General features: G+C 44.2%; 1 protein-coding gene across 2 annotated transcripts in view; it reads right to left on the minus strand.

Annotated features, from left to right (window-relative positions):
• Positions 1-12,579, minus strand: part of LATS2 (large tumor suppressor kinase 2) — a 90,957-nt gene that overhangs the window by 68,564 nt on the left and 9,814 nt on the right. For both annotated transcript variants that reach the window (XM_003796701.3, XM_023517235.1), the window contains exon 2: positions 2,996-3,538. In XM_003796701.3, coding sequence (XP_003796749.1) covers positions 2,996-3,337 — 342 coding nt within the window. In that variant the 5' untranslated portion in view covers positions 3,338-3,538. The remainder of the gene's footprint in view (positions 1-2,995; positions 3,539-12,579) is intronic.

Here is a 12,579-nt window from a genome sequence, read left to right on the forward strand (position 1 = left end):
GGAGGCAGGAGACTCGCTTGAGCCCAGGAGTTGGAGGTTGCTGTGAGCTGTAATGCCACGGCACTCTACCCAGGGGGACAGCTTGAGGCTCTGTTTCAAAAAAAAAAGAATGCTGTGGCGTCATAGTTCACAGCAACCTTAAACGCTTGGGCTCAAGAGATTCTCTTGCCTCAGCCTCCCAAGTAGCTGGGACTACAGGCACCCACCACAACACCCAGCTATTTTTAAACATGAGGTCTCAGTCTTGCTCAGGCTGGTCTCAAACCTGTGAGCTCAAACAATCCACCTGCCTTGGCCTCACAGATTGCTAGGATTACAGGCATGAGCCACCGAGCCCAGCCCATTTTAAAATATATTAATTAAAAATATATATGCTAATCAAAATATATATATGTGAGTTAAGTGGCAGTGCTTAATATGTGAAATGTCACTAAGCTGTATACTTAGGAGTAGTGCATTTTTTTTTTTTTTTTTTTTGAGACAGAGCCTCAAACTACCACCCTGGGTAGAGTGCCATGGCATCATAGCTCACAGCAACCTCCAACTCCTGGGCCCAAGCAATTCTCCTGCCTCCACCTCCCAAGTAGCTGGGACTACAGGCACCTGCCACAACCATCATTGTTGTTTGGCAGGCCCAGGCTGGATTCCAACCTGCCAGCTCAGGTATACGTGGCTGGAGCCTTAGCCACTTAAGCCACAGGTGCCAAACCAGGAGTAGTGCACTTTTTAATGTAAATTTTACTTTACTAAAAAGTTTAAAAGACAACATCCATTTACAAACACTGAAGTAAATACTTTCAGGAAGTCTTAGTATAAACAAAATGGAAAAATTTGTGTGTACATGTGTAACAAATAAAATATTGCATATGAATGTGTGAATCAACACTTGGTACCTATAAGAACTTGGGAAAACATGAACATTCTGATGAATACAGCGGTTAAAGACAACACTTAAACTCAAAAATCTGGAACAAAACAATCTAAATGGAAAGGCAACACAATAGGAGACAAAGGGGGAAAGCTGCAACAGTAAGATTCCTTTTTACTGTTATACTGGAGTCTGATGATCTGCTTCATCCCACAGATGCACACAGTTTTTCTCGCATTATTTGGACTCACATAATGACTTTCCTACCAGAATTTTCTGAAAGCAAATGCACCTTTTATCCAGACCAAGAGAAATCTGAGTTGGAGGAACTGGGCAGAGGCCCAGCTGTTTGAAGTTATAAACTAACACTCTATACCAAACTGACAGAATTATTTCAGGAGCATTAAATATGGTAAATGGAGCCCATTCTGCTTGCAATTAACATAAATTAAATGTTGATGAACTTCACTGGCGTCATGATCCTTAATTTTACTGTATTTGTGTTTCATTCTGTTGGAAACAGCACCAGCTTTATTATTTCTTGCACTGTAATTATCGCTAATGGATTTTACCCTAATAAGATCCCACCCGTATTCCCTAGTAAGATCTCACCCATATTCTGGATTATTTGCTTGACTTGTTTCTTTTTCTTACAGCTGAAACACAACTGCAACAAACACCCAGGCTCTGATTGCCTCTTTTATTTGCAAGTGATTTACAGGAGAAGATTTTAAGCTTTGCTGTTGGCCTCAAAGTCTCTCTGCAGTCTTATTCACTATTTCCCCAGGACTGCTCCTTTCCTACTTACAAAACCACTGGGTTTTGTTTGTCAAGGGATAGACAGCTCTTGGCAGCATATTTAACTCCATACTTTAACAATGAGAAAGGTCATGCCTCTGCTGTCAGCTTCCCCCGCTAAAACATTCTGCACCACATTACTCATGATCCTGGGCTTTAATAAAAGCAACTCAACATAACAATGCTTGCTATACACAAATTAATCCCCATATATCCCAAAGTGTCAAGGAATGCCCCTACTAAATAGCTGGATTCGTTTCACAAATGCATCATTTGAGAAGTGTAAATGCTCTAGTTAAGTTCTATGGTAATAAGCCAAAACAAGGGGATTGAGATTGTTTTGGGAAATACTGTGGGCCTTTTCCCGTGACAGTGATGCCAGTAGTGCATAATTAGATTAGATTACTTCTAAGAAACTAAAAGTGCTCAAGGCATCCCGAAATGTTTTGAGCATGAAATCTTAAATCTTCCAACGCAGTAAAAACACTTAGCTTATTCCATTTCATGGAACTGTGATTTTTAAGTGACGGATGGTAATAAAGTCATTTCATACTGCAATTATGTTTTTACTGGTTGCATTTCACTAATGACATTCTTACCTGGTTGGATACTAGTTCCATTTTGTAAGGTCCTCTCAACTTGGATTTTATGCAGGTACCTGAATTGCTAAAGGATCATACACGTATCACTATATGCTATGTTGTATACTTATGATAATTGGTGCTACCTCCATTAATGTATTCTTTATTCCTTAGCAAATGAGTAGTTAGATTGTGTTGTCACCGTTTTGATGCTTCCCAAATTTTTTCTTTTCTATTCTATCTCATTTTCCGAATAGAAATGTGTTACCTCCAACAATATATACACTACTTTTTAAATAGGTGAAAAAAGAGGCAGAGAATAGCTGATGCATGTTCATCAACCCTTCCCCTAGTTAAGTAAAAAACTGCGCAAACCAAAAATAAAATAAGGAAAGCCAGTATCTTCTCCATGACATTTCAGCAGAACCCCAAAAAAGAGCAACTGTGAATGCCCCTCTCATCTTCACTAGAACAGAACAGAAAATACATGTGGTAGAATTACAGGACAGCCCAGAAACTTCTGGATCTTGCCTGAAAAGGAAATACAGCTCAAAAGACCTTTTCAGAGAGAAGGAAGCAAATAGTTCAATGATTAAAGGAGCATTAAAAGAGCCTTGGGTTTTTAACTAGAAACACTTCCATGAGTAGTAGCCACTGAAACCCTTTAAACAACTAACTGCCAAAGGATTCTGGGTACCTCAACTGTAGCTGCCACTCTCAACCCCCTGGGGGGGGGGTGTCTACCCACCTGGTCACATCCTGCATTCACAAGCTCCTGCAGCATTTGCCGGTTGACTTCTGCTGCTGCTGTAGTGCCTGATTCGTTAGCAAAAGGCAACAAGGAATATCTGATTTCCCTCAATGCTTTCTGGTAAGGTCCAAACTTTGGGGTGGCTCTCATCTGCTGCTGCTGCCTGGCAGCATCCTTGCTCCCCAGGACTTTGGCATCCAGGGAAGTGTCATTGTTTGGTCCCACGGGTAACCCCTGAGCCGAAGACTTGGACGGCTGCTTTAACCCCTCTCGAATCTCTTGCAATCGCTGTCGGCTATTTCCAGAATAAGTCGTGGCAGGAAAAGTCTTTGGCCTCATTGTTAGTCCAGTTTCCTTTTACCATAAATACAATCTTCTTATTTTAAAAAAAAAAAAAAGGAAACTTGTCAACAGTATCAGTTCATTGTAAACATACTTTCAAAACAATTTCCTTTTGAAAGTTTTCTTTCCTTCAATTTTTGTAGTTCCTATTGAGAACCTAAAATTTTCCAGAATCTTCATTTTGAAGATCATCACTCTCTGAAAAAGAAAATATATGAAAGAAATAGTCATTTGTGGTTTTCACATAATGTTAATACTACTTTTTAGAAACTGACTGTGATCTTGGAAATATCACCCCTGGAAAGATAAGAAAGAACACATCACGTCGCAGAAATGACAAAAATACTATTCAACTCTAGTTACAGCACATGACATCTAGGACTGTCCCAGATGTTTCCTGTAATACGTAATCTGCAATAAAAAGTAAATCTCTATAAATATTCAACTCAGGGCAACAACAGTAGTATTAACAACTGACAGATCATTTTAGATAACTTCATTATAATAAAATTCCTTCTGAAATGCACAGCTTGAGTATTAAGGGCTATATTTTGTACCTGAGGCTCGCATTTCTGGCTTGTTCCTAACGACACATCAACTTCTAGTCCACACTGTTGTCCTTCATCCTTATGTCCTTACTAATCTCTCCAACCACCTCAGGCATGGTCCTTTCACATCTTTAAAAATTTTTCAAACTTTTTCCTTATAAAACCCTCCCAATTTTCCTGAAAGACGTCACAAACTTGCCACATCAAAGTGCCCTACACTGCAGTAGAAAATGCATTATGAGACTTTGAGGGTTAACTACTTCCTCGATTTTTTACAAGCTGGCCACATACAAGCATTGTAACCTAAATAGCAAATCAAAATATTTTTCTTCTAGACACTGATACAGATATGGAAAGGGACGACAGGAGCATGAGTGTGCTTTCTCCCTCAGAGCATACCATGACCACATTAACAACAAATGACTCTATCAATACAAGTTATTAGTCAGGAACACCTATGATTTCGGCATGGAAATAGCCTCCCCATATGGAACTAGATGTCACAAAGGCACTTTTCAATATTGAATTATACTTATCCCAGGCTGAATTCACCAACCATTCTGCTGTTCTTTCATTGAGAATACAAAATCCAAAGCAATCCCTGACATTGCCCTTACTAGCCAGCGGGGTCACTTGTCACAAGGCTGGGTGACCCTGTCCCCACTGCTTGACCTTCCGTGGCCCCACACTCTCTCCTGCACAGGAGAGAAGACACTTGGGGGATGCCCACTGGTGGAAAAGGGAGAGCTGATGTCCCAGCCCTACTTTATCCATTCTCTCATATGCCACAGAATCCAACAAGCATACTTCAAAAGATAACCATTTTGAGTTCTAATGAACACAGAAAAATGGATCCAGAATGAATATCCTTTAAACAGGCAGGGGCAGAGAGATGGACATTCAGCTTCAGTAAGGAACTTTGTAATTGTAAAATGGCATCCTACTTCACAGACTTCTACACATGGGGGGAAAAGAACAGCATATATATATATATCCAGTACTATGTGCCAGACAGTGTTCAGAGCTTTATATGAATTAACCAGTATAGATCTATCACATAATCATAGAACAGTAAATATTAAGAAAGTGACATTAAAATTACTACTACTTGCTTATGTGGGAATGAGGGGACTGAAGAGTTTAAATCATCCCCTTTCTCAATATAACTACAAGAAGATAAGGTAAAAACCATACTAAATCAATTTTTCAACAACAAAAAATCTTATTTCAATACCTGATATCACCAAAATGACTGTGTTAAGACTGTATAGTGAGCTATTGGGTCCAGGGATAGTTGAGATCCCCTGTGGCCTGTGTTGGCCACTTACCAGAAGCCTAGTGTTCTGCTTAAGTGGTGTAAAATGGGACATATTGCAACCACACTCATTTTCAGTAACTTCATGGTCTAAGCATCTGTTTTGAAATACCTAACTTTGCAAAACTGTAAGTTCACATTCCGACAAAAATGGAGAGGTTCTCAAAAAGCTGCCAAGCATGTATGGAGGATTCTATCCTAGGAGTGACACTGTATGCCTGAGAACTGGCAGAAGAGTTCTTTCTTCCATAAAAATTCATACAAATCACTTTGCTTCCAATCTTTAGTTTTCCTTCCATTTTTTGAAAAACTGAAAGAGAAGACATAGCCATTCTACCTTCACAACAAATAATCAATGCAAGGAGGCTTGACAACATGTAGAGAGGGTGTCCTCAAAGCCACAATGCGTTCACCTCTCTCCTATCCACTCACCTGCCCCTCCCCCAGCCTCTACCCTGTAAACATTTACCAAGTCTCAGGCACTGACAGGACGGACAGACACGATATCCTGCCAAAAGCAAGTTTTCTGTCCAGGGAGAGGCAGTGGGAACCAGGTAAATAAATAGCTTCAAAGAAAAAGGGATGTTCAAAGGGAGAAAATAAAACAACTAAAAGATGGGAAAATAGGCTGGGCACCCGTAGCACAGTGGTTCTGGCGCCAGCCACATACACCAAGACTGGTGGGTTCAAAACCCAGCCCGGGCCAGCTAAACAACAATGACAACTGCAACAAAAAATAGCCAAGCGATGTGGTGGGCACCTGTAGTCCCAGCTACTTGGGAGGCTGAGGCAAGAGAATGGTTTAAGCCCAAGAGTTTGAGGTTATTGTGACGGTGACACCACAGCACTCTATAGGGGCAACACAGTGAGACTCTGTCTCAAAAAAAAAAAAAAGATAGGAGAATAAAGAAGAAAGTCAGAAAAAGTTTTTTGTTTTTTTTGAGACGGAGCCTCAAGCTATCCCCCTGGGTAGAGTGCCATGGCATCACGCTCACAGCAACCTCCAACTCCTGGGCTCAAGCGAATCTCCTGCCTCAGCCTCCCAAGTAGCTGGGACTACAGGCACCTGCCACAACGCCTGGCCATTTTTTGGTTGCAGCCATCATTGTTGTTTGGTGGGCCCGGGCTGGGGATTCGAACCCGCCACCATAGGTGTATGTGGCTGGTGCCTTAGCCGCTTGAGCCACAGGTGCCGAGCCAGAAAAAGTTTTAAAATTGAGACAACTAACCCCAAGTGTGGGGGAAGCATGGAATTCCAGTCAGAGGGAACAGCATAAGCACAGAAGCAGAGTAATGTGAAGCCTGCAGGCTCCACCTGCCACAAGTAGATGGTAGGGAAGACTCAGTTTGGGAACCTTCAAGGCCATGTCAAGTCTGGAATTAAGGCAGAGGAAGGGGAGCCACTGTTCGTGGTTCAGCTAAAGAGTATCATAGCCAGAACTGTCTTAGGACGATTGACTCCAGAGGCCAAGTGAAGGGTGAACTGGAAGGATCAAGGGCAACAACATTCCAGGCAGATGGCAGGTGCCTAGGTGAGGAGCAGCAACACCAGAGAGAACAGAGAGGAGGGGGGGTTCAGGAGCTAGCTGCACCTTGGTCAGAATCTGGGCTTAAAGGTATAGATATGGGAGCCTTCAGCATAGGGGATTTACCTAGCCGGTGGCCATTCTCATCCATGGAATGGAACCACCAGTTGGTGACTGACTCAAACCCTGCCCCACTGACATTCCTTAGAGCAGTGGTTCTCATCCTTCCTAATGCCGCGAACCTTTAATACAGTTAAAAGAGGTTGCAACCCACAGGTTGAGAACCGCTGCCTTAGGGGAACAGTGGCCTATGCTAAGTCTCCTCTTGACATCAGGGACACCAGCAGACTACAGAAGGGGCAAACTACGTCTCACTCTGCTACAAGAGAGCAAGGATCAAGAGAGATGGCTGAGGTTGAAGAAAAAGAGCCGTGAGAAAGTTCCGTGTTAAAGCCAGGACACAGGACACAGCATCAGCCGAGGAAAGGGAGTCGGGGTAGCCAAAGGAGGTCCTGGTTGATTCTGAGGCTTCAAAACTCGCTCTAGAATTTGCTCTAGAAAAGAGAAGCTACTGAAAACGCAGAAGAGCAATAAGACTTGAGAGAGGGCAATCTTTTTGTTAAGTATTTTTTAAAGTGCACAAAGGGTAAGATTGATAAATTCACAAAGAGAACACACTCCTGTAAATAGCAGATCAAGAAGCGTATAATTACCTCGACTGCAAAAACCTCCAGGCCCTTCCAAAACCAACACCTCAATGGGAGCCACTTTCACAACTACTAACACCAGGATTAGTCTGACCAATTTGTGAACTTTATACCCATAGAATGATGTAGTCTATACTCTTCTTATTTTGTTCAAAATTATGTTTGCACATTCATACATGTAGTACATAGCCATAGTTTGTTGTTCTTTGTTGCTAAGTATACTACAACTTATTTATCCACCCTACCCCTGATGGACACTCAGACCAATTCTGGTCTGGGGCTATTACACAGGTGCTGCTGGCCCAAGCTCTAAGGACTCAGAAGTGGCTGGCTGGTCAGCCCCAAGACCTTGTTTCCACCGCCTGTCAAATACAGTCTGTACAGCCACTAGCAGAGCTCCTGGTGAGATGATAAAAAGGGATCCCTTCCTCAAGTGAATTTTTTTGTAACTATATTATTGTTCAACATGAACAAGTCTTGACCAGAAGAGCATTCTGGAACGCTGTGGGAAGTGGCCTTGGTCCACTCACAAACAGCCAGGTCTGAATCAAATGGGTGAGAAATGGACTTCTGAGGCACAGGACAGAAAGGAAGGAAGGAATGGTCTAAGTGCAGGTCACAGAGGAGGGTGAGCACACGTGCCCTCCAGAATATGTGTGCGACATGCATGCTGTGTGGCTTTCCCAGGGACATGACCCTACCCACTGCCTAGGTCTTCTGTGAGTGGCCCAGAGTCTCCAAGTAGGCTGAACATGCCCCACTACTTGTAGGGCCCTTGAGCAGTGTGCAATCTGAACACCCATACAGGTAGCCCCGTCACTAGGACCTGGGGATGCAGAAAGATTGATGACTTTAAGAAGCTCATAGTTCAAGATGGGAGGCTGACAAGAAAATCAACTATTAAAATACAATATAATATGTAAAAATGAAAGTTTGCCTAAAGAATTATGGGGATCTGAAACAGACCAGTAACTAGAAGACAGACAAGGGAGAATGTCCACTAACACCAAGAAGCAGAACATACAGGAATGGGTGACGGGCACCACAGAGGACTGCTATGAGGATGGGGCCTCCACATTTCTAGCTGGAAAATAGAGGTGAAGGCCGGGCGTGGTGGCTCATGCCTGTAATCCCAGCAGTCTGGGAGGTTGAGGCGGGTATATGGCCTGAGCTTACAGGTTCGAGACCAGCCTAAGCCAGAGGGAGACCCCGCCTCTAAAAATAGTTGAGCATTATCAGTCACCTATAGTCCCAGCTACTCAGAAAGCAGGGGCAAGAGAATCACTTGAACCCAAGAGTTAGAGGTTACTGTGAGCTATGATGTCAGGGCACTCTACCACAGTGACAAAGTGAGACTCTGTCTCAAAAAAAAAAAAAAAAGAAAAAAGAAAAAGAAAATGGAGTTGAAGGTGGTGCCATTCTGAGCCAGGAAGTCTCACCAGTGCAGACAATGGGGACTACCAGGAGAGTAGCCCCAGCAGCAGAGGAGGGGAGTGGCTGGTAAGGAAGCACAGGGCCAGGGAGGCTAATTGAGAGGATGGTGTTGGCTACAGGTAGGAGGCCCGGGTTTCCCCAGCTCTGGCACTGAGCTCCGTGCAGCCCAAGCCTGCTGCCCGGCCTTGCTGTGCATCCTTAACATGTTCAGCAGGCCTATACCCCACTGTCAACCTGACAAGGCTGCCAGGACCCACGTGCCACCACCTGTGAGATCCCTCAGGTTGTGACACAGGTACAGTGGTCAACCATCATTAGCGCTAATCAAGGACTCATAATCAGACAAAAAAGCTGTCAGAGGGTCAGGAGGTAAGACCAACACACAATTCATACTGGCTTAGTGGAAAAAGGTACCAAACTGAATACATAATCAATTATTTCGTTCTCAATAACCACTCTTTAAATCAGTATTGAGAACAATCCTGAAGTATTAATAGTTAAGCAGTTTTCTTTTAACTTTAAGGACAGAGCACAGAGCAGAAAAACCTTGTTTATAATCATTGCATGTAATGACTGAATAGCATGCTTCCTCCCGAATAGCGTTCTGTTTGGCTCACCCCTCTGCTGCCTGGCATACAGACAAACAGGCCCAGGCAGTACCCGCTGAATAATACATGAAGTCACTTAGCGCTCCTGAGCCTGCCTCCTCAGTTCTACACTGGGGACAAAGCCTGCCTATGCCACTCTGGGGGTCCACAGAAGCAGAGCACAGTGCCACCCAGGACAGGCTCCATCCACAGCACCGCCAGGCTCTTTCTCTGAACGTTAACATGCAGGTCCAAGTGACATATGCCTGACACAAAAAGTCCCAGGACTGTGGCATATTATTCAGCTGTGAAAAGGAAGAGAACCCTGTCACATGCTACACATAGATGGAACCTAAGGATACACAAAGACAAATACTGCATAAGTCCACTTATGAGTTCAGACCTAGAGCAGGCAAATTCATAGGATTACCAGGAGCAAGTGAAACAGGAAATTATTATTTAATGGGTAAAGCTTCTGTTTGGGATGAAGAAAAGTTTTAACTATAGAGGGACAATGGTAATGTCTGCAGCAAAAACAATGCCACTGAACTTTATTATACACTTATGAATGGTTAAAATGATAAATACTGCCAGGCACAGTGGCTCACACCTATAATCTCAGCACTCTGAGAGCCCAAGACAGGAGGATCCCTGGAGCTCAGGAATTCCAGACCAGCCTGATCAAGAATGAAACCCTGTCTCTACTAAAAATAGAAAAATTAGCAGGTGTCATGATAGGGGCCTGTAGTCCCAGCTACTCAGGTGGCTGATGTAGGGAGGATGGCTTGAGCCCAGGAGTTTGAGATTGCTGTGAGCTAGGTTGAGGCCATGGCACTCTAACTTGGGCAACAAAGTTAAAAGAAGAAAAAAAAAAAAAGATAAACACTGTGCATATTTTATATCAATTTTTTTAAATGGGCAAAAAGTCCCCCAACTATTCTTATCTACCTAATTCACATTTGAACCATAGTTTCCCCCCTCCTTTTTTTATAGACAGAGTCTTGCTTTATGGTCCTCTTTAGAGTGCAGTGACATCACAGCTCACAGCAACCTCAAACTCTTGAGTAATTCTCTTGCCTCAGGCTATTTTTAGAGATGAGGTCTTGCTCTGGCTCAGGCTGGTCTCAAACCTGTGAGCTCAGGCAATCCACCCATCTTGGCCACTGTGCCCCACCCCCATAGTTTCCTTTCTAAAAACAGCTGCACAAATGGAAAGACTAGATCCAGAGACCAGGCACCACACAGAGTGAAGGCTACACTGCCCCCTCCTCCCACCGTGGCTGTCCAACCCAAACACCACATTGTGGCTCTCCATCACACAGACACTGATACACACAACAGGGCCATGCTGCTAGAGAGACTTAGGGTAAGCACCCATGTGTCCCACAAATATTCAAACCATAAAATCAACCAGGCCAGGTCAGGCACAGCAGCTCATATCTGTAACCCCAGCACTTTGGGAGGCCGAGGCAGGAGGATCACTTGAGGCCTAGAGTTTGAGGCTACAGTGACTATACCACTATACTTCAACCTGGACAATAGAGCAAGACCCTAACAGTGGGGATGGGGGGAGTGGAGGGGAGGGAAGGGGAAGAGAAAAAAAATCAACCAGGGCTGTATTTATGGCATTAGATAAGAAATATCTTTCTGAGATCAGCACCCGTAGCACAGTGGTTACAGCACCAGCCACATACACCAAGGCTGGTGGGTTCAAACCTAGCCCAGGCCAGATAAACAACAATGACAACTGCAACAAAAAATAGCTGGGTGTTGGGGAGCACCTGTGGCTCAAAGGAGTAGGGCGCTAGCCCCATATACCGGAGGTGGCGGGTTTAAACCTGGCCCAAGCCAAAAACTGCAAAAAAAAAAAAAAAAAAGGCCAGATGTTATGGTGAGCACCTGTAGTCCCAGCTACTTGGGAGGCTGAGACAAGAGAATTGCTTGTACCCAAGAGTTTGAGGTTGCTGTGAGCTATGATGCCATAGCACCCTACTAAGGGCAAACATAGTGAGACTCTGTTTCAAAATAAATAAAAACCATAACTACTCACAAAACACAACACCTCGGTCAGTGCAGTGTGCTAGCTCACACCTGGAATCCTAGCACTCTGGAAGGCATAGGAGGATAAACTGCTTGAGCTTAGGAGTTTGAGACCAGCCTGAGCCAAGAGTATGACCCTGTCTCTACTAAAAACAGAAAAACTAGCCAGGCATGGTGGCAGACGCCTTTAGTCCCAGCTACTTGGAGACTGAGGCAGGAAGATGGCTTGATTAAGTGCAAGAGTTTAAGGCTGCTGTGAGCTATGATGCCATAGCACTCTACCCAGGGCAACAGAGTGAAACTCTGTCTCACAACAAAACACAACACCTAGGGCAGGGCACTGAGGCTTGCACCTGTAATCCTAGCACTCTGGGAGGCCAAGGCAGGTGGACTGTTTGAGCTCCAGAGTTCGAGACCAGCCTGAGCAAGAGTGAGATCTCATCTCTAAAAAATAGTAGGGTTTTGTGGCAAGCACCTGTAGTCCCAGTTACTTGGGAGGCTGAGGCAAGAGGATCACTTGAGCCAGAGTCTGAGGTTGCTGTGAGCTATGACACCAGCACACTCTAGCAAAGGCAACAATGCGAGACTCCATCTCAAAAAACAACCACAAAAACCACCCCATTCTCCAATTTGGAGCTGAGACACCTATTAAATCCCACACTTAATATATAGGTGGCTTGTGTAAACACTTAATGTTTTAAGTATCCTTTTAATTTAGTCCTACCCAAAGCCAATTCCAGTCCTCAATCCAATCCCATAAAATACTATCAGATGTTTAAGAATTTATACTCTTGGGCGGCGCCTGTGGCTCAGTGAGTAGGGCACCGCCCCATATACCGAGGGTGGTGGGTTCAAACCCAGCCCCAGCCAAACTGCAACAAAAATAGCCGGGCGTTTTGGCGGGCACCTATAGTCCCAGCTACTTGGGAGGCTGAGGCAGGAGAATCGCCTAAGCCCAGGAGTTGGAGGTTGCTGTGAGCTGTGACACCACCGTACTCTACCAAAGGCAATAAAGTGAGACTCTACTCTTGGCTCGGCGCCTATAGCTCAGCAGCTAGGGCGCCAGCCACATACACCAGAGC

Source organism: Otolemur garnettii, unplaced genomic scaffold (genome assembly GCF_000181295.1).
Source record: "Otolemur garnettii isolate 467f Iridium unplaced genomic scaffold, OtoGar3 scaffold00106, whole genome shotgun sequence".
NCBI classification, from domain to species: domain Eukaryota; kingdom Metazoa; phylum Chordata; class Mammalia; order Primates; family Galagidae; genus Otolemur; species Otolemur garnettii.